Below are 27,148 nucleotides of genomic sequence, written 5' to 3' on the forward strand. Positions count from 1 at the left end.
GCATTCTGCTTACATTGCATTCAAGGTCTACATTTAATCAGTTAATGCGTTTTCTTGGAATCTGACCTATAACAATGTATTGCTACATGAACATTCTACGAAGACTTTAGCATATTAAATTACCCATAGGACATGTGATATGTTTAACCAGGCCTTCTGTTTCAGTTAATGCTGATTCATGAGATTACATAGCAGGTCTTCAAGTATGACTGATGGTTTAGACACCTTTGCTGGCATTAGATCCAGGTGCGCATCAAAGTTGTTCCTTCGCACTCATCCAGGACCAGTTTTCCTTGCTCCAGCTCATTTTTGGCTAGTGGAAAGATGCCAAAATTTCAAGCCTCACATCTCAGGAAAAAAAAGGGACTTCCAGTAACAATATGATTTGAAGAGCGATAATGGGAATTTCTTGTAGATTAGGTAGCAACGGTGGCGATCTGTTTATCAAAGAAACTAATACAACTCCAGATCATTGTTGGCATATGGCAAACATTGTACACTGTACAATGTACACTATTAGAACAAATGTAAAAAAAGATATTACATTTAGGTGTTCCACAACTTCTGGACAACCTTATCTTACCCTATAAGGTGCATATTAGTACCTTCTTTTAACTTGCACAAACATAATGAATTGTGCAAAGGATTCTTGCTTTTGTCCCATTGAAAAAACCACTATCACTGCATTTATTGCATTGTCATAGCATCCAGTGTTACACAGCACAAGTTTGCATACTCTGTAGTTTCCTGCTGTGTTAACACAAGTGTGTGCATGCTCTGATTTTGGAGATAGCGTCTGGTCATGCTCTTGGTCTAAAGGCATACTATGCATGTGCAAAACTACATAATTTCCATGTTACATATAGTAGTTGGGTTGCCTGGGTATTGACTGTACTAGTTGATAGAAGTTCAGAATAATCTGACTTTCGGGTTCACCTGACCCTGATAAGATGCATTTCTTAAGGGGCTTCCTGTGTTCAAAAACAGCTGGACTGAGCACAATGGATGGTTTTAAAAAGTGGATGTTTTTAATTTAGATGCAAAAGGTGTACGCATAGACACACCGAGATCAGCAGTTTGGATTTCCTGAAGTGTGAGTTTGTTTGTAACCTAAACCTCTCTGACCATTGGGTTGTCCTGTCAAAAAATGTACTATACACTCTTACTCTTTCCTTTTATCTCTCTTTGTGTTTCAGAAAGATGTCGTTTACCTGCAGCAGTGGTTGGAGGCATTCGTGGCGTCTTTTGAGAAGGTCATTGATGTGCAGTCGACGGAGCCTCGCCGGTGAGTCAGTTACATGCTGAGCTATCAAAATGTCACAGACGCAGGGAGTTGATCTGTGGGTGGTCAGGTCCAGATGGACCTCTGACTATGATGGTATTTTAAGGCCTGTATTTGTTTAATTGCTCGTTTAATGGTTGGTGAGTTTGAAATGCTTTCATCTCATCCTGCAGATCTGATGCATGTACACCAGATGTGCACACCAGATCTGTGATCTAAAGATTAGCACATATACTTTAGGTATATTGAGCTGCAGTGTTGAAGATGAAGAATTAATTCCAGCAAAATGTTATGGGTCAGCTAGGGTTGCCCATTTGAAATTCAGAAAAAAAACGTATATAATATTATATAAAAACAAATAACTTATGGCTGTCTGGAAAAGATTTTAAGGAACACCAAAACAGCAAACTGTTATGCAATAGATGAAAACATGCACCAAAAAAAAACAGGGCAGACGAAACATAAATTTGTGTAAACAACCCCAATGTGCTTTGACTTTTTTGATGTCTATTTATCAGTGCTTTATCAAAACAAAATGAAATCAAAACAAGACAAAGCAAACAAACAAAAATCAAAACCAAACTAACAAAAAGCAAAAACAAACAAAAGGCAAAAACAAACAAAAAGCAAACAAAACAACCTTCTCTTTTGTCTGCAGGCTGGAGGAATGGAGTGTCGATGTCCCGCTCCTCCCCAAGGAGGTATTGGTGTTCCTCAGCACCCAGCTCTGGCACAGCGCCCTCCACATGTCAGGGCAGGATCAGAGCAGCACGGCTCCACACCCACTGCTCCTCATCAAGTTCTTCATCATCATTTGCAGGTCAGTACCCACTGAGCACAGAGTGAACTCCATCATTCTCTTTGCGATAATGCCCCAGTGACTCAAACCCCTGTTGATAAGCTTCTAGGTTTGAACAGCAGGGATAACTGGCTGCAGTTTATGCTGAATTGCATAGATGATGTGGATCTTCCCTGAGTGTACAATAATACCAATGTGAATCTCTGCTTGCAGAAATATGGAGAACATAGACTCTGAAAAGACCCTGGGGTTTGTGTTTGAGACGATCAAGCTCCTAAACTTCTGCTTGACTCAGGTGAGAAGTCGAAACGTCTGTGAAACCATTTTATAGTGGTTTGCACCCCAGCTGATACATTGAGCCACGGTGCTCATGTGGGGAATGCGAGTTTGAGTCTAGTTTACATCAATTCCTAATCAAGTTCCCCTTGTGTAATTTTTTTTTTCTCTCGTCACCTCTACATTGTTCTATCGACAGAAGAAAGCCACATAAAAGTCAAATGTTATTTTCATGATCAGTTTTCTAGTGTAAGCTAGTTCAAATTTATGTTGCAGGTTTATTTATTCTAAACATACCAATGAAATGTTTGTTCATATAATTGTATTTTTTATATTACTAAGCATTTTTTTTATTACACATACGATTGAAGGTTTCTGAACTAACAGAACAGGTTTAATCAGAAGCCTTTGGGTGGAAGACATCTGCTTTATTCAAAGGAATGTTTGTGTGTTAACAAACCAAAAACAGGCCGATTTGTTAAAATACTTACCATTTCAATAGTATGTAAACACTACGCTGTGTCATGTTAACATGATAGAAGTATGAAAATTTTCTTACTAACCTTTTCAGTGCTAAGTTATATATTGAGTTTTACAACTTTGTACTCAAGAGTGTTTATTTATGTGTGCTACAGCTGAAGAAGCAGCCTGAGGATCACATCACTTTACAGTCGGTGGTACAGCATGGGCTGCTGCTGTGTGAAAATCTCTTTGACCCTTATCAGACGTGGAGGAGACGGCAGGCAGGGTGAGTGTGTTTCTATGAGTTGGACAGGTTGTTAAACCACAATAGGAATGCGTAGGAGCCATTAAGAGCGCCAAGTTCTGTTTCGGCTCCACTTCAACAGTTATAAACACACATTCAGTTTTCTTCTTATGCTCAGCTGTCTGAAGTACACACAGCATAAACTTCCCACAGCATGAGTGTATCTCATAAAGGAGCACTGTTCTGCTCATCCACTAATGTGCAGGTTTGAACTGCACATTAAAACATTCTACCTTTCATAGTCTATTAGATTAATGAACCATTTGTTAAATATTTATTAATTGCTAATATATGTATTTGGCAAGCAAACTGAGTAGGTCCTTGCACTTTCGTTTCAGCGTAATGGTGTATACAGTAGTAGATTAATCATATTGTACAGTGTTATAGCTTGAGATATATTTGGAATAGCCTATATCTCAAAATACCATGGTATTAAAACATGGAGATATCATTTTACTTTTTGTTGTTGTTGTTATACTTAATAATTTATCTTTTTTTAAATGCAAGAGAAAAAAAAATACCAGTGGGTACGAAAAATAAAGATAATTCATACCAACACCATGGTGTGAGTCGATTAATCAACTTGTACCATTATATATCAAAATACCATGGTATTTCGACCTGATAACATAAGTGTACTGCCATTATTGATATTATTATTTAAAAAAATGTATTTATGCTTAAAACAAGTAAACAAGTTGCCACTGGTCGATTAACAGTGTTGGGGAGTAACTAGTTACATGTAATGGCGTTATGTAATTTAATTACTAAATTAGTGTAACTGTAATCAGTTACAGTTACTAAGAAAAAATGAGTAATTATATTACAGTTACTTTTGAAAATTTTGACGATTACAAAGGGGATTACATTTGAATATTTACACATTCTCATACATCTTATTTCTTTCCCAAATTGCACTAAGACATATGGCCCATAATCTCCGCGACGCGGAAAACACAGTCTGGTTCGTAGAATCCAGTCAGAAAAACGGAATTCAGCCTAACGCGGACTGAATATGCCACATTTTGGAAGAATAAATCAAAAGTAGGTCAGTACACTTGAATCAAAACGCGATATGGGAGTGTCTGTGAATATTAGGCTAAGCTGCAAAATGACAATCTATGAATCCAGCACTTTCTGCGTGTCTGTGGAAACCTGGCGCTGACTGGCCATCGGGAGAACCAGGACTATTCCCGGTCGCCTGGCAGATTTGGCCCGCTATTTTAATATTGTTATTGTATAATTGCACGCAGAATGTACTAAAGCGATTATTTCCGAATCCGTCATTCGATAATTAAATCTAATTAAATCACAATTTAGTGGCTCTTCGCGCCTCTGCCGAACGGTTTGGATCAGACTCCCAAGTAATCAATACGAGAGAGAGAGAGAGAATAGAGTGGACTGTGGAAGCGCACAGCTGGAGCAGAGAAGCGACACTTCTGTTCAGGGTTTCAAGTGCAGGTCAGTTTTATCTGTAAATATGCTATTGTAGTTTTGACTTTGTTTACTTAGTCAAGCAGCAGCAGCACATTGCTCACACTCACTCAAAATACTGTATAAACGACATCATTAATATCTATTGTAATGTTACAGTAGTAATTTAGCAGACAAATAATCATATTTTATCATAGGTTTAGGGGGAGCTAATGCAGACAAAAACACAACCCTTAGGAAAATTAATGTAGCCTATGGTAGCCTATGGCACTAACCATAGTTTAGTGAAAAAAATATAGAAATGTCCACAACACTGCTTCTAACTCCCATGTTTAGCAGTGTTGCGGACATTATTAATTTTTCACTTCAGTAGTTTCTTTTGTCCTGCACCTGCCAGAAGGTGGGATGTGCACACAATTACTTATTTAACACTAACCGCGGAGTTTAACCATGGAATTTGTAGTAAAAATAAATAAAAGTGGTAATTAATTTGCCAAAAAAACAAAAATGCACTTGCAACATGGTAAAAGTCAAATAAAAATCTTCAGTATTAAAGTCATGAGAGGCTGGATGGATAATAGAAGTGAAGGTGCAGTTCAGGAGAGAACTCTAAATTATATTGCATGTCCCCAACCTAAGGATTTAAATCTTTTTCATGTCAGGTCCATACACAAAATAGGGTTGTCCATGTTTCAGAATGTGTTGTGGGTGTATGAGTGTGAGATTTCCCAGCCTAATTTTTGAACACAAACATAATCTCTAGAACTGCTGTGAGTCACTTCATGAGCATTTTACTTATTTTGAGAAACTATCATCATACAAAGAGACAGCAGTGTTTCAAAAAGACACCAACGTTTCAGGAGTTTAGTACAGAAAATAGGACACATGCTTATTAGATAACTGTGTTTGAGTTGATGTATATGCTTTTATTTTTTTATTAACATTTTTTCCCCAAACCATTGTTAGATTACAGGGTTTCCTGTATGCAAAGATTTGGTTTCAAAAACAGTATCTATAAACTATTTCTTTAGATTTTAAATCTGCATTGAACTTCAGATCAATCTCAAAGTAAAATGCAGTACTAAAGTCTAATTGTGTGTTGGATGTGTTCAAATGTGATCATCTTAATTCAAGTGATGAAGGATGGTGAAAGTCTGACAGTCTTGAGCACTACTTTAAGGTTAAACCTGCATGGTGTAAATGTTTGAAAATTATTTACAGTTGCCAAAAAACATTCATTAGAAACTTAGAAAAGTAATCAAAAAGTACTCAAAAGTAATTAGTTACATTACTTTATTAAAGTAATTAAAAAAGTTACACTACTATTACATTTTAAATAGGGTAACTTGTAATCTGTAACATATTACATTTCCAAAGTAACCTTCCCAACACTGTCGATTAATCAACTTGTACCATTATCTATACATTGGTGTTGTTCATTATTATTAAAAATAATTTTAACTCTTTGGTAGATTTGTTTTTAAAACATGAAAATATATTCTTGGCTATAGATTAAGAAGATGATTAACTGTAGTGTCCTGTTGATTATTGCTTTAGTAGTAAGTAAGATCAAAGTAAGGAAGTATGTATTTCCATAAAAGGCTTTGATTTGTGTGTCTTTCAGCGAGGAGGTCAGTATGCTGGAGAGAAGCAAGTATAAATTCTCCCCCCTTGTTCTACCAGAGGAGCTTCCTTTGCTCTTCCACGGTATGTCACCCACTCCTGCCTTCTGACACAATCTTTAACCTTTATTTACTCCCATCTTCACATCCTGGGAGATATCGCACATCCTGTCTCCCAGGAGACAAAATGTTGTTTGTAAAGAAAGGGCGATCTGATCCCTATTGTATTCATCCATAGTGATTCAGAGCTGTGATTTTTTTCATGTTATTTGCCTTTAAATGTTCTTCATGCAGCAAAAGTTGTCCTTTTATAAGTGATAGGCAATGACTTGTATCGTGTTGGTGTCATGCTCTGTTTGGACATGTATACTTGTGTGGTAGCTTGAAGAAGCAACCTTTCATGTAGATATAGGGAGAGATCTACATTTTGTTTTTGCATGTTTAATATAATGTACTATATAGGAGAGTTAAGACTGGAATAAGAGAGAGGATTGGGATTAGGATGTGATGCAGGCTAGATTTGAACTGGACTATGTTACAGTTTGCAGGCAATGGCTAAAGCAAAAATCCTGACAGTGGTGCCAGCTTTGTTCAAGTGATTATTAGCTCTTTCCACACTTATATGTTGATAGGCAAGCTGCAGTGGGTCCAAGTGGCCTGTGGTCATGAGGAAAAGGTTCATGTTTATGATGTAATGATGTGTATATATTTGTGTGAGGTTTGTTAGATTTTCTGATCTACCCAGCATGTCCTTAATTTTGTGTTTTTGCAAGTGGGACGGCAAATCCCCCTAAATAGAAATTTCAGGTCTGGGTTCGCATTTTGTTGTTTTGTTTTACATTGTTTTTTGTATTGTTTTTGTATGATTTATTTATTTGATTTATATATATATATATATATATATATATATATATATATATATATATAATTTGTGTTTTTTTGCCTTTTTTTTTTTTTTTGCCTTGCCTTGCCTTGCTCTGTTTTATTTATTTATTTATTTATTTATTTATTTATTTATATTAGTGCTGTCAAAATTAGTGCGTTAATGTTAAAGCTAGGGTTTGCCACCCCACTCTCAACTGCTGCTTCTGTCTCTTTTTTTTCATTTTTTTAATTTATTTATTTTAAGGATTTATCTTTATTTAATTTAGAATTTAGTGTTGGATAACTTTATTAATTTTCTTTATATTTCCTACTTGCTTAAGGGTACAGGTAGCTAAATATGAAATGTATTATAATGAGTTTATGTGAAGATTGTTTTAAGTTAACTTAAATTAGAAGTTATGTTTTGTATTTTAATAAATGTTAAAATGGATAGCTCTCAATTATTCTGTAATGTTGAATGGCTATGGTCAATGGTTAAATATTAGGGGAAAAGCTATTTAATAGAGACATCAGTAGTATTGGTATTAGTGATACATACTGGCCTTCAGTCATAAAAAACGATGCCACTAAACAAGTATGAAATAAAATACTGTCTTTATGTTGCTTCTACATTAATTTAAAGATTGCATGTGTAATGACTGCAATATAAAAGTATATTTAAAAACTGTAATTGTAACTGTAACTGTAAATAATGTTAGGTGGGATTAATCGCAATTAATTTCAGAAAAATTTTTGATTATTTTTTTTTAAATCGGTTACAGAACTAATTAATTTTTTTTTTGTTTTGGTGTTTACTATTTCTTTCTTGTAGCTTCAGTAAATACAAAAACAAAATACTTAAGTCATGAACTGGTTTATTCAGACTGGTCTTTGAGTTTTAAGTTTGATCTCACCCAAAAAATAAAAAATAATGTCAAACAACAATGGATCTCATTTACTTTAATTGTATGGGAAAAACAATAATAAGAATTCTGAATATTGTCTTCTAGTAAATCTGTACAGGTTTGGAAAGGTGTGAAAGTGAGTAAATGATAACAGAATTTTCATTTTTGAATAAACATTGTCTTTAACAAAAATATGTTTTTGTGCCTTAATGTTAAAATAATGACAATTGCACAAACAATGCTCCGCTTTAAAGGGGTCCTTTTATGCTCCTATTATGGTCCTATTATGCCACCTGCCAGCTTCAGTATAAATATTGCGTCAAAATCAAATCAATTTGAGGGTGATTTAAACCCGGATTATTGTAACCACTCTAAGCTTTTCTGCCTTAGGAAAGCTAGCGTGTCTCCGACATAGTTATAACACTCCTTAACACTCTAGTGCAGCTCAACCAGGTCTCATCCCATTTATCGATCTTTGTGAAATCACAAATCCTGGAAAATATGCAATGTAGTCCAAACGAGTCGTTTCGTAGTAGTTTTTGTGATTTCTGTTAAATAAAATATCTCCCTTTGAAATTGACCTTTTTTGCTCAAACAGCAACATTACATAGTAACTAAAGTTGAAAAAGTGAAAAAGCATAATAATAGGACCTCTTTAGGATTCTAGTGACTAAATGACTGGTTACACCCACAGACTGCCTACAAGAGAGTGAACTGATCCCAGAGCCACTCGTGGTGAGGCTGGTACATCTACAGGGAGCTGTAATCAGTGGATGCAAGGTAAATTAGACTCTCCGGACATCTTTTCATTGACATGTATTAACGCCTGTATTTACATCAGTGTGTAATGTTTTATGTGTTTGTGTGTTTCAGAAAAACGGCCTTCGCTCCATCACCCCCCAGGCTGTGAAGGACCTCATGTCTGTTCTGCGTTCCTGGTGCCTCACTGCTGCCTCATCTCCACAAGAGCCCAAGGACCCTCAGCTGCTCAAAATGACCCTGCGGTGCCTGACTGCAATGATCCACCTTCTGCACTCCAGCAACCTGAGCGACAGGCAGGTGGAGATCCGGATTGTACTGGACTGTTACTTCCAGCTGCTCAACTGGAACCGGCCTCCGGACAGCCAGCAGAGAGATATGCAGACCTGGGAGGATAACCTCATTACACTTCTCGAACATATGTTGAGTAAGAGAATATTCCCCATTACTCTTTAACCTCAATGATACATGATTTTCTTCTGTGGAGCACAAAATAAGTTTTTTTTTTTTAAATGTCTCCGCATCGCCACCATTGACTTTGGTTAAAAAATAGTGTGTCTATTCTTCAAAATATCATATTTTGTGTTCCAAAGAACAAATAAAGTCATACAGGTTTGCAAGGATGAATAAATGATGTCAGAATTTTCATTTTTGGGTGAGCTAACCCTTGAATGCACAAGTATTCCCTAATTGAATTATTCTGCCTTATAAAATGCCTAATTTCAGCCTAATTTGAACTCAAACTGCATTGCATGGATCCTTTGTAGAGAAAGCAATCCCAGAATGCCTTGCAACAAGCACAGTGAACAAGTTAATCCAAGATGGCCGAATTGGTAATAGAAATGTTGATTAAAATAAGTATTTAATTTTGTTCAAATAGATTATTTTAAACAATAGTTGTGTATTTTTGTGTTTATTTGGTCTTAGCAGCATGTTAATAGCCCCTATCCTGGTAAATTACCGGTAAATTACTGTTAAGAGATCATGGGAATTTACCGCTGATTAGAGAACCGGCTTTACTGACGAGATGCGCATAATGATCGGCCGATCGTGATCGGAGCAGCCCTAGTGTTTACAAGAAAAGTCATTCTGGTAATTTACTGTGTGAAAGAGGATAATGTCAGGCTTCATTGAGTTGAGTCTCCTATGCAGAATGCTATTTGTGTGCAGTAGTTACCTTTGTAGGGTGTTTCAAATCACTCACTTTTGAGGCTCCATTCTGTTCTGTTCTGTTTTTTGTTGTTTATTAATTATCTCTTGCAGTTTGTTAAATAAATAGAGAAAAAAAACACTTAAGTCATGATCAGTTGGTTAGTTCTTTCTAGTCTATGAGTTTTAATTTGATCTCTTTTCATTGGAAGCATCCAGTATTATAAGATGGGTGGTTTCAATGCTATTTCTTTTTAAAGGTGACATTGGATGAAATTTTCTGCCAGCTCAGTTTTAAATGATCGTTGAGGTAATGTTACAGCCATTTCATGAAGACCCTGAAGAATCATATCGACATGTGGAAAATGGTCATCCAGTGTCCCCTTTTAAAGAAATTATGTCATCATGTTCTCCCAGTCCGACATTACTTGCTTTTGTGGAAACCAAATGACGATATTCAGAATCCATGACTGTTAGGATGCTGCCTTAGGCCCTGATGAGACACAACACGTTTTTCAGGTTTGAAGACGTGAGGCTCACTGCACCGCCCTTTTTTGGTTGACTCCTTTTAATTAAAAAAAGAACAAAGCAGTGCCGGGTCAAAAAGACAGTACAAGTCATTATAATCAGTAATTATGTCCCCACTGGATGCAACAAAAGCCTCAATGTAATGGGTTTTATTGGTTTTGTCTCATTGCGCCGGGAGACGGCATCACAGTATGTTAAGGGGCGTAACATTTCCATCACACGCTTGAGGCATTCGGCCAATCACAACGCACAGGATAGCTGGCCAATCAGAGCACACCTCGCTTTTCAGAACGATGAGCTTTGTAAAAATCAACGTTTCAGAAAGGCGGGGCATAGAGGAGAAAAAATAATGTACAGTATGTGGAAAATAATGTGTTTTTTGAACCTTAAACAGCATAAACACCAAATACACAAAATAATGTTCTTTTCAGCAACGTCATATGACCCCTTTAAACACTTGCCTTCACTAGTTCAATTATAATTTAGATTTAAATGGTCCTGCAGTGCGACAAAATCATTTTTGAAATAAAAATATTCCAGGTCTCTCAATGAATATAAGGTCATAAAATTGCATACATTACAATTATAACAATTACATACGAAACAAATAAAAAAATGCTGCTTGAATAGTTAGATGGAGTACATGTCACATCAACTTCCCGGAAGGATCTGATGTAATATGCTGTTATGTAATAATATCATGTAATATAATATAATGTAACTGTTGGCATTTTGCAATAAAAAAATCAAAATCAACACAACAATCTTGTATCATACATGGTGAATTGCAGAGCTTCTGATTCTAGATCTTTAACCCAGATCACTGTGTATGATATGTTTAATGTTGTTTTTAAACATTTAAAATGTATTTATGGTGAACTTCCACCCCTTTTGCAGAAGTTAATTGTCAATATGAATCGAGAAGTTGCAAAAGCTCACAAAACAGCTATTTTATTGCATTTAATTTATTCTACCGTGAGTAATGCTGATGTCAAAGCACTGTTTAATTAAGTGCTTAAATCTGGCACTGTTTATCTCTCCAGAAGGCACAGGTTAAAAAGAGTGAATGTTCTTGTGTTTTTGCCCTGCAGATGCTATCCCAGAGATCCTGCAGTGTTCAGACCGGCCTGTGTTGCAGGCTATCTTTCTCAATAACAACTGTTTCGAGCACATCCTCCGCCTCATCCAGAACAGCAAGGTCAGAATGCTACCTTCTTAAACCCTCTGAGATATCTGCAGCAGCGCTGAAAATTTCCAGCCCTGAGGTTCCAGCCATTCAAATCAGTCTCATGGTTGAAAATGTTTGGCCTGAAAAATAATAAGCAGACTACTGAACTCTGAACCAATGTAGAGGTTGCTTTCATTTAATTTTAGTATTTCTTTTGTCACTTATCAAGTTAAAAAATATATATTTTAAAATGATTTTTACATAAGATACCAGCTATATTGTTTATCTCTACTCGGGAAACGTTCCCACTGAAGGATGTCAGTAAGGATTTGAAGCATTTCTTTTAAATACATTTCATCAGCTGAATAAAAAGAAAAACGGAAAAAGTAAAAACTTACAGGGTAGTGCAACTGTCCTAATATCAAAAGCCTCAATAGTTCAGCATTTTAATAAGTAATTTTTCAAGCAGTAAATTTAGCCAAGTCAGTGTCAGGTGGTGCAACAAACTTACTTACTTACTTTATACTTTATTGTCAGACATTGTCTGAAATTTTTCTTGCATAACAGTATTTATGTTTACAACAACATTTAACATACATTCTACATTGACATTCAGCAGTACAATTATACATTTCATACAACATTTATACATCTGCAACACCGTCCCAATACTCTTGATCTCTGATTAGGTGTTTTTGTTCAGTGCTAGGATTGCCTGGTGCACAAAAGAATTTTTCAGCTTCACTTTCTTAAATTTGGGAACTCTATACCTCCGTTGTGACGGTAATAGTTCAAAGTCTTTATGCAGTATATGTATAGGATTAGAGGCTATATTGTTAGCCAGCCTACGCATGTTCTTATAATAGGATAATTCATAAAACATGCAGAAAAAAACAAAACAGCCTTACCACAGGACATATCAACTTTCCCAAAAGTACCATTTTGTTTGTGTTATTTTAGTATTACTTATATACTTATAGTTTTTATTATGTTTCTATATTAATATTTTAATTACATTTTTAGTCATTTTATGCTTTTTTATAAAAAAAATTAATGTTTTTTATATATATATAAATGTATTTTTATTTCATTCTGTCATTTTAGTTCTTCACCTAAACATATTTCAGTTACTAACGCAACATTTCTAATTTTCATTTAATACTTATATTTTATTTCAAATATATTTCAATTAACATACGAAGCATTTATTTCACATACATTGTGTGAACAGAACAAAAAGGAAAAGATAAAAAATGTTACAAAAAATAAGTCATACAGCTGTCCTAATATCAAAAGCCTCAATACGTTTTATTTTCAAGTAATTTGAAAGTGAAAGTGAAGTGACATACAGCCAAGTATGGTGACCCATACTCGGAATTTGTGCTCTGCATTTAACCCATCAAAAGTGTACACACACACACACAGCAGTGAACACATACACACTGTGAACACACACCCGGAGCAGTGGGCAGCCATTTAGGCATATTATAAAAAGAAAGAAAAGAAAAAAACATGTGTCTGCCAAATCAAAGTTGGTGCAACAAACATGCAGAAAAACAGGAAATGATATCATAGAGAGGATCCCTTCAGACAGAAATAACAGATAGCTTCGTTTGACCTTTGACAGGTCAAGTTCATTTCAGTATTAAAAGTCATGTTGTGCAACTCACTAAATTATAACGATATTTATTAATTGAATTAAAATTGTATTGAAAGTAATGATATTCAAATTATATATATATTTTTTTAAGAATTATTAAGATGTGTACACATGCATTCAAGGAAACATGTTACTACTTGACTACTCAAATTGAAACCTTCTTTGAAGATGATCTAAAAATGTGATATAAAACCACATGAAACAACACGAAAACAAATGTTGCAGTTCTAAGAACTTTGAAAATGTATTTTAAACTAGATTTGTCATTGCCCCGTTCAGCTAGTGTATTACTAAGCCAATATTTTACTAACAGATAAAAATAGACCATGACAGATGGTTTACAACCCAGTGCATCAAAATGATGAACAATAATCATTTGTAGCACAGCCTCTGTTTCGGTCCTGTGATGAAGTAAACTGTAGGTTCTGTGTTAAATGTTTTATGTAATCACAGTTGGTTTTGGTAAGCTGGGTGGTTTTGGAGTGTGTTGTAGCTAGCCTTTATGTTGCGTACTGAGGATTTCGTAGAGCTGCTTTCTTTCGACTCTTACCTATTCATTTTGTTTTGCTTTATCTGTCAGTAAGTTCAATTTCTGCTTGCATATTTTATCTCGGACTCACTTGTGTTTATGTGTCTCTTGTGACGCTGCGTGTGTATGAATGTGTGTCTGTCCTGCAGCTATATCAGAGTAACAGGTTTAAGGTGGAGTGTGAGGGCCAGTGTGACCTCACTACACGTTTGCTCACAGAGGCTGAAGTGGAGCAGGTACTTTCCCTTCACCGCTGATCAGTGTGGCGTTTGTCAGCAGGAAACCCACCCTTCACTTGACTGACACAAACACAGACACACAGACAAGTACGCAGACACACAACCGCTGACTGAGCAACATTAGATTCTGCATAACAAGCTCAATGTAAGCGTGCAGTGTTGTCTAGATGAATTTACAGAACCAAAGCATCTGCATGTGTCGTTGCATGTGCCTGTTTAATGCAACCAAAAATATGGAACCGTAAAACATTAGCTGTTATTATGATATCATAACAGTTGGATATGATATGATGGTACTATCGTGTTCTAATGGTAGTTCTTTGCTTAAAAATGTGCAGATATATGAATGTCAAAAATGTGTTTATTTCTAACATTCAAATGTGCATGCATAATTGTATTTTAGAGATATTTTTATTAATAATAAACCTATGCATATTGCATGATTTTATAAGAGCTGTGTTGATGCAGTGTCAGTACACAGAGTTGGAGGGTGAGGATCCTGCTTGTGGTGGTGAAGTGTGTGTGTGTCTGTGTGTGTGTGTGTGTGTGTGTACTGTCACCTTGCATGTTGTCTTGCAGTGATCTAGATTTTTAGCATGTCTGGTGTAGCTGTGGTGCTCTAGGTGTAACATTTTGTGTGTGTTTCATTCGGTGGTCTTTGGTGGGATATTTGTGGTGGAGTGGTGGTAAATATTTTAAGGTTAAATGAAAGGAAAAATGGGTTTTACTGTTGCATGTTTTAATCTCTTTAATTTAATTATTATCATAAATTTGTGTTCAAAATGTATAGATATACTCCTTGCATGCATCTCTTTGAAACTGTTTTATGAAAAGCAATATTTCACACAAAAATGTTCACACCACTGATCAAACGTTTGAGGTCGGTAAGATATATATATTTTTTTCTTATGTTTTTGAAAGAAGTCTCTTATGCTCACCAAGGCTGCATTTATTTAATCAAACATACAGTAAAACTATGATGTCAAGTAATATTTCTTAATTTAAAATTATTTATTAATAATATTAATATTAATAATATTTATTTGCTTTGTTGGCAATGCAGAATTTATAGCAGCCAGTACTATAACCTTCAGTGTCACGTGATTCTGATTTAGTGCTCAAGAAACATTTCTGATTATTAAGAATTGAATGAATGAATCAGAATTTTGGAATTTGATCAATTAAATGCATCCTTGCTGAATAAAAGAGTTAACTTCTTAAAAATCAAATGTTTAAATGATAGCGTGTATCATTATTTACTCACCTGATTGTAATTCCTAACCCATATTTTGCTGTTATTTACCGTGGGAAACAAAAGGAGAAATTCTGAAGAATCTTTATTCAGCTCTTACAACAATATTTGTAATGATCATATCGGTCATGCTCTAAAATGGATTAAAAACACCATAAATGCAGTAAGTAGTCTGTATGCACAATATTCTGCATCTTCTGAAGCCATATGATAGCCCCGTTTAAGGAACAGACCAAAACATTTGTCAATGTTCATTGAGAGGTCAATGAAGCTTTGAAAGCTAATTCATGTACATCTTAAATTGTCAGACAAAACGGCATTGGTTCTTCAAAAAAATTCTCCTGTGGGCTTGGACAGAATATTTATCCTCGGGTGAACTAATCATTTAATACATAAGAATGTGAATATAAACTAAATGAGGTGTGTGTTTTGGATATGTGTGTGTAGGTCTGGGAAAAGGGCTCTGATTGCATCACAGTACACGCCATTCGAGTTCTCACCGCCATTATGAGCAACTCACCCTCTGCCAAGGTATGACATGTCTTAAACCTCCTCTCCTCTCGCTCCTTATGCATGCTTTTCCTAAAAGTCTCTGAAAGGTCAGCTTGCAGACATCTCTTATCTGATTATGATAAGTCAATGTGCTTGCGTATGTTAAATGTGCCCCTTTCCGGTGTGTGGTTAATCTTATCAGCACATTTGATGTGGTTCTGCAGAACCAGGTCACCCATGGTGACATTACAACATGCACTTCAGTTATTTGGTCAGGTTCAAAAGTATCAAAATCCCATGTCCTGTCCTGTTTTATATATATATATCTACATTACTACTTTAAGTACATTTTGTGCTTTGGTTTATTTTGGGGAACAGGGTGGTAAGAGAACTCATTGTATTCTGTGCTTGTTCATCTGTAATGTAACTGTGGTTTTGTGTGGTTTGTCTTCCCAGGAGGTCTTCAAGGAGCGGATTGGCTACTCGCAGTTGTTTGATGTGTTGAAAAGTCAAGGACAGCCCACTAAAAGACTCCTGCAGGAGCTGATGAACATGGTGAGTGAGAAGAAACTGACTGTAACTACTATCACAGATGGTGTGACCTACATTTCCTTCCTTTTTGACATTTAGTCAGATGAAATGTATACTCGGTATTTTTACGCACAGTAAAACATGCTCCGTAACCATAAAATTAAAATGACATACTTTCACATGAGTCTCCTATTAGTGGCCTCATAAAAGTTGCTTTGTTTTACATGCAGAAGGTCGGACAAATTGAGATTACGTGACCAACGGAATTCCATATTATTTATAAAACAATTTGAATGGACTAAAAATACAATAATTTAAAGCGCCCTAAAGCCATATGATAGCAATTGTGTGAAGAACAGAAAGAATGTTGTGTCTGAAAAAAGTATTTTAATGTGTGATGATATGTGTTAGTATTTGGGTTCTCAATTCCAGTCCTCGCGCCCCACTGCTCTGCATATTTTACACGTTTCTCTTTGTTAACACACCTGATTCAGATAATCAGCTCGTTAGAAGTGAGCTCCGTGCATTAACTGTGTTCCCTGTGTTCATTGCTCCCTACTCCCTGAGCAGGGGAAATCTTTTGAAGTTTACCTCACTTCGGAACATCCATTCACTGATTTGTGCCGCGCAGTATCTTTACACACGGACAACTGTGACATCATATACCTCTGTAAATCAATACAATTTAAATTCACGTCTCGCACACTTCAATGCACTTTGATTGGAACATATACATTCGCTTCGAACTGGAATCATGGTGGATTATCCTGTGATGTCCACTTCGCAGGGCACTTACGTTCGAATAGAACAAACGTCTGAAGCACTAAGAGAAACGTACAAAATGTGCAGAGCAGTGGGGCGCGGGGACTGGAATTGAGAACCGCTGGTTTAGAGAATTCTCTCAGTCCCGCTCCAGGAAGCCTGTGCATATATTTGATGTTTCCATTTGACACAATTTTTGACATGTAATTTCAAAGAATACTCCACATCCAAATTTGACTACTTCTATGCGAAAAACTGTTTATATCTACGGTTTCCACTGATTCTGAAATTTGCATTCAGTGGACACTTACTATCCCATAATACTACAAGAGAAGAGTCCTATGATATTGAATCCTGTCCTGTGAAGATGTTGCAGGCCACCAATCATTATTGTTAACTTAAACTTAAACTATTAAAAAATATAAAATATTAACGTTAACTGAAATAAAATTGTATGTATGTATGTATGTGTGTGTGTGTGTATATAAAACTGTTAATTAGTAGCTAAGCCAAAATTTCCAATTAATGTCGGGAATTAGAGTTGAAAATCAATATTATGATAATTGAAAATAAAATAACTGAAATAAAAAAAATATTACAAGTATGTAGATATTTATAATAAATAAATAAAACTGACAAAAACACAAAACCAAAAAATTCTTAAACTTGTAAAAAAAAAAATTAAATATAAAAAAAGCTAATCACATTTAATCTTTTATGAAAAAATGATTCAGTTAGTTGCTGAGCCAACATTAAAAACTAAGTAGACATATTCAAAATAAAATAAAACCAAAAAAATACTAAAATATATAACTTGTAAATGTAATCTATAATAATAAAATATAATAATATAATAATAAAAAAATCTAAATATTAATACAAATATGAATACTTTATATTAATACTGTAAAACAACTTTAATGGTATTGAAATAACACTGAATTTCATATAATGTATACTTATAAAACATACTTATTAATGCTAAAGAAGTAAGTTCTTCATCAAATGCAGTAAGTTGTGTAACTATGAATTATTTCTGGATCGTGACTAAGGCACTATCATAAAATATTTGTATCCTCATAGCATCACTTTTTGTTTTGTCCTTTCCCTTTCTCCATGTTTTCCTCTCAGGCTGTTGAAGGAGAGCATTCCCAGGCCATGCAGTTGGGCATCAGTAACGAACAGCCTTTGCTCCTGCTGCTGCAGTGGTTGCCTGACCTGGGCTCTCGCTCTCTGCAGCTGCTGGTGTCCCAGTGGCTGGCGGCCGTGTGTCGAGGAACTCTGTCCTGCCGCACTGTAGCCGTTGAAGCAGACTTAGTAGGTGCTCTGCTGGAGGTGCTGTCTGAACCCCCAGAGCGGCTCGACCGGCAGTGCGTGGATGCCCTCTTGGGTTTGCTGCAAGACTTGGGATCTCTTTCTCTAAGGCCCTGTGAACTGAAGAGTCTGCTGAAGCTCTTGCGGACTGAGCCTGGTGCACCCCCTCATCCATACTGTGGGCGCGTGGTAAGGGTGCTTTCTACCATGGCGGCCCGTGGAGAGGGTGTGTGCAGCGCCTTGCAGTATTTTGACCTTATGCCCCCTATGGCGGGTATTATGGTGCCAGCTATACAGCGCTGGCCAGGAAACGCATTTGCTTTCCATGCATGGTTGTGCCTCAACACAGACTTTCCTCCACCCCAACACCACTACTCCGAATCCCACCTGACAAACCCGGATAATATGGTTCGAATGGCTAAGGGACCACGCAGGAAACAGCTTTACAGGTTTGTTCGAGAATACTCACGATAGATGGGTGTTATAATAAAAATTTTATCATCTGCTGTATCATTTCTTGTAACTGTTTTAGCCTTTTTGATATATATACATTATCCAGTGTCACATGATCCTTTAAAAATCATTGTTATATTTGGGGCTCATTCTTTTTATTGTCATAGTTGAAAATGGTTGTGTTAATGCACATGATCAGATAATTATTAAACTTTTTAAATTATTAAAAGTATTAGTTATATTAAATTATTCTTTTAAATGCTATAGGTCATCACATCATTATGTATTATGTTAATGTGGGTGTAAATAATGTATATTGTGCAATGCATCTGCAGTATTTGCTCATTTTTCTTTATCTGTAATCAGTAATTGCAATTTACAAGCCTAACATTAACAATGATTTTACTGCTGAAAAGAAGATCAGTGATGACATTAAAGTATTTGTCTTAACACTTGACTGCAGTTCTAGAAATTGCATTATTAAAAGCACGCTGTATTGGTGACCAATAGTTCTTGTTTTGTGTGTGCTTATACCTTTAAATACCTTACCAATACCTTTGTATTGTGTCCTGTGTGTAGTTTCTTCACAGCAAGCGGAACTGGCTTTGAAGCGTTTTTCACCACAGAAGAAGTTTTGGTGGTGGCAGTATGTACTAAAAAGGAGTACATGGCCATTTCTCTGCCAGAACACCCATTCAATGATTGCGCCTGGGTTAGTGACCTTACAGACAATTTTCACGCATATAACCATAGACCTTAAAGAAGAGAAAGTAATATTAGGAAATATCACATGTATTTTTACTGCTGAATTAGCTTTAGCTTGACTAGCCACTTTAGCATGATTTCAGTTAAAAATTAACCATGGTTTTATCATAGTAAAAAGTGTAGTAACCATGTTTTTGTTTGGCATATTACCATTTGTATAACCATAGTTTTACTACAAATACTATGGTTAAACTAAAACCATAGTTAATTTGTGGTTATCATTGTTTTAGTTTATTGTAGTAAAACCATGGTAAATTTTCGTAAGGGAAGAACCTCACTTATTGATATCAAATATATTTTGACATAAAGTAATGCATTACAATATTGCGTTACTCCATTAAAAAAAGTAACTAACTGCATTACTTTACTTCTTATGGAAGGTAATGCATTACACAACTTTTGCGTTACTTTGTCGCCTGGGCTATTCTTGCTTATTTGTATTTTTTAATAACAAAAAAGCCAAAAGTTAAATTTACGGCAACTGTAAAGGTTCTTTTACTCCAAAAATAATAAACTGTCGGCTGAAGTAAGTGCCTCTGCCTCTGCACCTCACTTCTAGTTTCTCTCAACACGGAGACGGGAGACGTGTCAGTGAATAAACTATAATAATTCAGATATTTTGTTGTTAATTTACAAGTAATGCATTACTTTACTAGTTACTTGAAAAATGTCATCTGATTATGTGACTCACATTACTTGTAATGCGTTACCCCAAACACTGATGATATCATTTCTATATTTAGAGTCTTATTCTTAGGCTTCTTTTCTTCGTTCTAGCACTCAGTTGCCATTGTTCACGTTCCTGGCCGTCGGCCCTTTGGACAAAATGTGGTCAATGTTTATGTGGACGGAGTGCAGCGTAAAACAGCACCCCTGCGCTTTCCTTCTCTGAATGAGGTGAATAAATGTTATTGTCTGCAGTAGTTTGATTTATTATGACCATGGTTTATTTCATTGGTCTGTTTGACTGTCGATGTTTCAGCCTTTCACTTCCTGCTGCATTGGATCAGCCGGTCACCGGACCACCACTACCACCACGACTACCTCTCCGACCCTGCCCAACCCATCCCACTCGCCCTCCGAGATGGCATTTGCAGCTCATGCTGGGCCACCCACCCTTGCACGTTCCCAGTCCTTCCCTGCATCCTTTGCAGCAGCCGCAGTGGGGCGGCCAGGTGTGAGTCGGGACAGTCTAGTTCACACCATCCCGGCAGGGCTACAGGACACTGCGTGGGGCTCTCCGTCATCACTGGGTGGCCTTTTAGCCACAGTGTTCATCTGCCATGAAGCTCTGCAGCCTGCTCAGGCACGAGCCCTGTTCACTGCAGGTATAAATGAGACATCCAGCACATTCAAACAGCAGAAATTCACCTATCCATCCACAAAGAATCAAGCGTTAAAGAATGTCTATCTCTGTTTCACTTGACAGGTCCCAATAATGTTTCTCTGTTCAAAGCTGATGGTGAACCTTCAGAAGTCAACAGTAAATTAGTTTTATACTATACACCACAGGTAATTATCTGCTCAGAGATTCATCAATACGTCCATCTGACTAACTGTTCTGTGTATGTATGATAATAGCAATATAATATCAATGTAATATAAAGTAAGGTTCAAAATTCTAAAGGACAAGAGCCTAGTAGTGAAAAACAAAACAAAAAAACGATTAAATAAATACATTATATATGAAAGTAACATAAAATAAAAATACTATATTCAAAAGTTAATAAATATTGATAAATATGTCCAGATGAATATAGTTTACATATGATTTAAACTTTAAATATTCATATTCTAGGCCTTTAAGAGCCAGATCTGTTTGGATTTGTCCCCCAACCATCTTTACGATGGCCGGCTGACTGGTCACAGAGTGGTGAACTGGGACGTCAAGGTGTGTATGCATTACTGAGCTTCATTATCTTTAAAGATCAACATGATTCATCTTGTTCTGACATCACTACAGCATTTTGTGTTTGCCAGTGTTGGGAAATGTGTGTATTCAACACGTACTTCTAGAGCAAAACTCATAAGCTCATACATCCCTGCAGGAGCTGTAAATGCTAATTATGTTTTATTATCTTGTGTGGTATGTAGGATGTGCTGAGCTCTGTAGGTGGGATGGGAGCTCTCCTGCCCCTGCTGGAGCAGGTGTGTTTACTGGATCAGGGCGAGACTGAGGGTCAGGAGACGTCAGATCTTCTCGGGCCAGAGCTCACGTCCTCCAGGGGCCCCGCCGGCATGCTGCTGCCACTGGGGAAGTCATCTGGTCAGTACTCTCTCAGAAGATATCCGATTCCCTAACCTCTCTCACTTCCCATGATTCATGTCCATGCATACATCAAATAAAAAACATTAGCTAAAAAAAGGTTTGTTGAGTCCTGCAAGCATCTCAAGAAAGAAGTCTGACATTTTCACCAGAAGATCGATTTGGCATTACAAGGTCAAAAATAAATTAATTAATTAAATGCATGCATGGATGAATCATTCCATAACATTACATAGCAGTTGTGAAATATGAAATGTTTGTATATGAAATATGAAAACTTTGATTTGATTGGCCATCTCTATCATTGAACATTTCACAATTTCACAAATTCTATAAAAAATTTTCATTAAAAAAGTAAGCTTATTTTAGGACCATTTTATTTATATATATATATATATATATATATATATATATATATATATATATATATATATATATATATATATATATATACATATATATATATATATATACATATATATAATCGTTAACTTGTTCCTTTGCTTAAAGCAGACAAAGACCACTTATAAATATAACAATAATAATAAAAATAATATTTTTTTTCTTAAACAGCCATAGGGTCAGTTATTTGATCAGATGAATGTATATTTTAACCATATTTAGAGTAATATCAATAAGATGCTCAGATCTTAAATTAATAATGTCAAGATATGAGACTTATAAACCATTATAAATTAAGTGGATTTAATTGGTGTTTATTGCATGTTATAAATAATCATACTCCTAAAAGTTATAACCACAATGATGAAACAACATATATATTTTTTTATAATGCATTATGCATTCATTATAATGCCTTAAGAAAACTATTTTAATGTGTTATAAATACGGGCTTACAGTATGAAACATGAACCATTAACAGATTGTTATGTGGCTTTTTAGGGCTTCTTATAACATCGATGATGTCAATTTTCCTGTAATTGCAGTATGAGTCACCATTGATGTTTTTTGAGTATGCTATTTGATTTTGCTGTGGGTTAGTGATTCATAAAGTTGTGTTTGAGTATTCATACATGTGTTTATGTGCTTGTGTAAGAGGCTGCAGGGAGTTTGTGTTCTGCAGTTGAACTTTGGTTGTTGATTTCCCATGTAATGCCATTGCAGCAATTTGTCAATGTTACATTTTGCTAATGTGAAACTGATTGCTGCTTTGTTTGTGTGTGTGTTAGAGGGCCGTTTAGGAAAGAACAGTGTAGCAGCATTTTTGCTGATGATTAAGAACATGCTGCGCAACCATCCAGCCAATCAGGAGAGTCTGCTTCAGTGCCACGGGCCGCCCATCATCGGAGCCATGCTCGGCAAGGTATACACACACACACACACACACACACTGTTGAATAGAGACAGCGTCTGGAGGTCTAACCAGACATATTGGTGTATGTTATTTCAGGGCAAAGCATCCTGTTAGGAAACACTTGTGATAACAATCCCTTGATATTGCACAAAAGTTTTCATGCTTTAAGGTTTTATCTGGTGCCAGGAATCTTTACAGAAATGAATAAGCAAGGTTTGAGTGACTGACGTGAATGCATTCAAATCAAGAGTTCACACATTTATCACAACATCTGTGACATTTAACACGTAATCAATATGAAAGTTTCAAATCTTTAGGTGCTGTATAGTTATCAGTACATGAGTGCTTCCATCAGATGCCAGGATATTAAGCAGATAATTTGACAAGACACTGATAAGTAAGTAGCAGCTGAAGTTCAGAGAAACAGATGCTGATATATTTCTGATCTCCTGCAAGAACATTAAGTTTAGGAGTGGCTTTTATAGTTCCACAAAATTAAGTCATATCTGATCTGCTTTTGTTGTACTGTGATTTGAAAGGCTTGTAAAGTCCTCTGAAGAGAGTTTCTTGGGTTTGAGAGATGGAAAGTACACACACTCATAGTTACATAAGTATACCATCCTCAGGCTTTAAACACTGTCTGTCAATTAAATCCATTATGTAGGACAAGTATTAGATTTAATTCAATGAAAAATTATACTTGCATTCCATTATATTTGCCTTCAAGAATCAAGAGAAGAATCAAGATTTGTATTCGTCACTTACACAATTATATAGAGCATATATAACCAGCAGTGAAATGTGAGTCAGGTCCGCTCCATGGACAGTGCAATTATTAAAGAATACAACACAGATGAAAATATACATAAATATAGCTATGAAAGAATTAAATAAAAGTAAACAATAAAAATATAAGAATAAAATATAAAAAAGATGTATACTGTAGAATTAAATATAGAACGCAAAATAATGTGCATGAAAGTAAACTGTAGTCTTAAATATTAAGATACACAGGAATTTACAAGAGGAAAATGTGCAAACAGGTAGACACTGTCAGTATGTCAATGTGAGGTAGTGAATGATGAATTTCTTACTGATAAAGTGAATATTAAGTGGAGACATGAAGATGTTAAGAGGCTGGTTTTGAGTTTAGGAGCCTGATGGCCTGGGGGAAGAAACTCCTCCTGAGTCTCTCGGTTTTTGCCATCAGACTACGGAAGCGCTTACCAGATGGCAGCAAAATGAAAAGATGATTACTGGGGTGGATAGAGTCCTTGATGATTTTAACAGCTCTGCTTTTGCAGCGTTTAAGGTAGATGTCCTACAGAGAGGGGAAAGCAGACCCAGAGATGCGCTCAGCTAAGCGCACAACTCTCTGCAGGGTTTTGCAGTTTTGACTGGAGCTGTTCCCATACCACACTGAAATACACTGAGTCAGTACACTTTTTATGGCCCCTGAATAGAAAGTTTTCAGGATTGCTGGTGAGACCCTGAATTTCCTCAGCTGTCACAGATGGTACAGTCTTTACCTGGCTTTATTAACCTGTGTTTGAATGTGGGTAGTCCAAGTCAGGTCCTCGAAGATGTTTACACCAAGGTGCTTGAAGCTGCTCACCCTCTCCACAGGGGTCCCGCTGATCATAAGAGGAGCATAGGGCTGCTGCTGTCTCTTCCTGAAGTCCACAATCAGTTCTTTAGTTTTGCTCACATTCAGAGAGAGACAGTTGTCCTGGCACCATGATGTTAATTTCTCTACCTCATCCAAGTATGCGGTCTCATTATTGTTGTGAATGTGAGCTGTGCGAAGACACGCAGTCATGTGTGTAGAGAGAGTAGAGCAGGGGACTGAGGACACAGCCCTGTGGGGCTCCTACATTCAGGGTGATGGAGTTGGATGTGTACTGGCCTAGTTTCACCACTTGAGGTCTTCCAGTGAGGAAATCAAGAATCCAGTTGCAGAGTGAAGAATTCAGGCCAAGGTCCATGAGTTTGGAAGCTAGCTTTATGGGGACTATAGTATTGAAAGCTGAGCTATAGTCGATAAAAAGCAGCCTTACATAGTTCTGCTTACATAGTGTGTAGGCAGAAATATATCTCCGCACATATTGATGTACTATATGTGATTAATTTGATCATTATATCATATGTTTATTTTGAATTGATTTGAATTGGTTGTAATGGATTGATGGCTTTAATAAATACAAAAACACTTAATCTCCTCTCTTGCATTCTTTTTCTCCTCCAGGTTCCCAGCAGTATGATGGACATGAGTGTACTGATGGCCTGTCAGTTCCTGCTCAAGCAGGTGTCCAACGAGGGTAACAATGCCCTCCTATCACAGCTGTACCAGTACCTGCTCTTTGACTTCAGGATCTGGAGCCACAGCCACTTTGCAGTCTGCCTGGGTAAACAACCAAAACACATCACAATGGCATTAGTTATTGGGTCATTCCGTGTCAAATCAAAAAATGTTCCGAAATTTCCCCTGCTGAAATGTTTGATTTTGTTAATATTTTTTTCTGTAGCAAGACACATATAAATAGTGATAAAAGGCAAATTATTTAATGTCACAGATGTATATTTACTGAGTAATTCACTATTTTGTAGAGGGGGTCAAAATGACAATTTTCACTGAGATTTGAAGCAAATTTACAGGGGTGTAAAAATGACTTTAGAAAGCTGGCAGTATCGTTATTTAATTTTTTTTACACAGAGATCAGTAGGTTACAGTTGTATGTAAAGTGTCCAACATTTGTTTTTGGCCTCTGAAAATGTTAAAGGGTTAGTTCACCCAAAAATGAAAATTATGTCATTAATGTCTCACCCTCATGTCGTTCCAAACCCGTAAGATCTCCATTCATCTTCAGAACACAGTTTAAGATATTTTAGATTTAGTCCGAGAGCTTTCTGTCATTGGTGAGTCATTAATGACATCATTTTCATTTTTGGGTGAACTAACCCTTTAACTTCACTCAATGTCTGGTATTGAACCATCGAGGGACAATGAAGACACCAAAAGGAAAGTTTTTTAAGAATCAGAATCTAAAAGGATATTAAGATATCTTTAATACTTATTGAGTAACAGGCATGCAAACTTGATGCATTTTTGAATTGTCACCGTTGGCATATTATGAAACAAAGATTGCTAAAGTCAAGAAATTTTACTAATAGACCTACCGATCTGTGTGTAAAAATAAAATAATGACCCTGCCAGCTTTCCAAAGTCATTTTCACACCCCTCTAATTTGGCTCCAAATCTCAAGTGAAACTTGTCATTTTGACCCCCCCCCCCCCCCCCCCTCTACAAAATAGTGGATTACTCCGTAAAATATACATCTGTGACATTTAATATTTCGCCTTTCATCACTATATATGTTTGTCTTTCTACAGAAAAAATATTTAAAAAATGAAAAATTTGAGCTGGGGACTTCTGGTTGAGTTGACATGGAATGACGCAATTGCTTTTTTGTCATTTGACATCAAATGCAAATAATAATCAGGTCCTAAAAGAATAGTTTACCCAATAAGGATAAATTTTTTCTTACCTAATTAATTAATTCCAAACCCTTTAATCTGTATGTCTGTATTTGTGTTGGTTTGCAGGTCATGTGCAGTACCTAACCACCGTCATCAATGAAGCCAAGCTGAAGACTCGTAAGAGGTATGGTGTTCAGTACATCCTGGACTCGATTCGGACACACTACAGGTGCGTTTTTGCTGGTTGAAAATGCAATATTTAGTGTGGGTACAAGATGTTTAGAATTGTCCTTTTTGTGTCCACAGTGTGGAGAAGGATGGCAGTCCTCTGTCTGATGAGAGGCAGACGGTGCAGATCTCTCTTTTTGCTCTGCTGAAGGACCTTCTGAAATCTCCCACTGCTGAGGAGCTGCAGAGTGTACTAGCCTACGCTGCTATAGTACAAGACGAGCAACAGGTGACCCACACAAACACAAACCTGCTTTGTCCCAAAACCTAGTGTCAACTGTCTTCTGAGATACTGTACAACTGTAGATTGACT

General features: G+C 36.3%; 1 protein-coding gene across 3 annotated transcripts in view; it reads left to right on the plus strand.

Annotated features, from left to right (window-relative positions):
• Positions 1-27,148, plus strand: part of LOC132102857 (neurobeachin-like protein 2) — a 63,388-nt gene that overhangs the window by 12,856 nt on the left and 23,384 nt on the right. For 2 of the 3 annotated variants that reach the window (XM_059507547.1, XM_059507548.1), the window contains exons 2-23: positions 1,197-1,285; positions 1,941-2,102; positions 2,295-2,376; positions 2,993-3,105; positions 6,182-6,264; positions 8,643-8,728; positions 8,822-9,134; positions 11,476-11,582; positions 13,891-13,977; positions 15,680-15,763; positions 16,181-16,279; positions 18,149-18,780; positions 19,364-19,496; positions 20,327-20,446; positions 20,532-20,877; positions 20,979-21,061; positions 21,348-21,440; positions 21,644-21,815; positions 23,006-23,139; positions 25,376-25,535; positions 26,734-26,836; positions 26,914-27,064. In XM_059507547.1, the coding sequence (XP_059363530.1) occupies positions 1,197-1,285; positions 1,941-2,102; positions 2,295-2,376; positions 2,993-3,105; positions 6,182-6,264; positions 8,643-8,728; positions 8,822-9,134; positions 11,476-11,582; positions 13,891-13,977; positions 15,680-15,763; positions 16,181-16,279; positions 18,149-18,780; positions 19,364-19,496; positions 20,327-20,446; positions 20,532-20,877; positions 20,979-21,061; positions 21,348-21,440; positions 21,644-21,815; positions 23,006-23,139; positions 25,376-25,535; positions 26,734-26,836; positions 26,914-27,064 (3,432 nt within the window). The remainder of the gene's footprint in view (positions 1-1,196; positions 1,286-1,940; positions 2,103-2,294; positions 2,377-2,992; positions 3,106-6,181; positions 6,265-8,642; positions 8,729-8,821; positions 9,135-11,475; positions 11,583-13,890; positions 13,978-15,679; positions 15,764-16,180; positions 16,280-18,148; positions 18,781-19,363; positions 19,497-20,326; positions 20,447-20,531; positions 20,878-20,978; positions 21,062-21,347; positions 21,441-21,643; positions 21,816-23,005; positions 23,140-25,375; positions 25,536-26,733; positions 26,837-26,913; positions 27,065-27,148) is intronic. The other variant, XM_059507549.1, reaches the window with a different exon arrangement.

Source organism: Carassius carassius, chromosome 24, assembly GCF_963082965.1.
Source record: "Carassius carassius chromosome 24, fCarCar2.1, whole genome shotgun sequence".
Classification (NCBI taxonomy): Eukaryota; Metazoa; Chordata; class Actinopteri; order Cypriniformes; family Cyprinidae; genus Carassius; species Carassius carassius.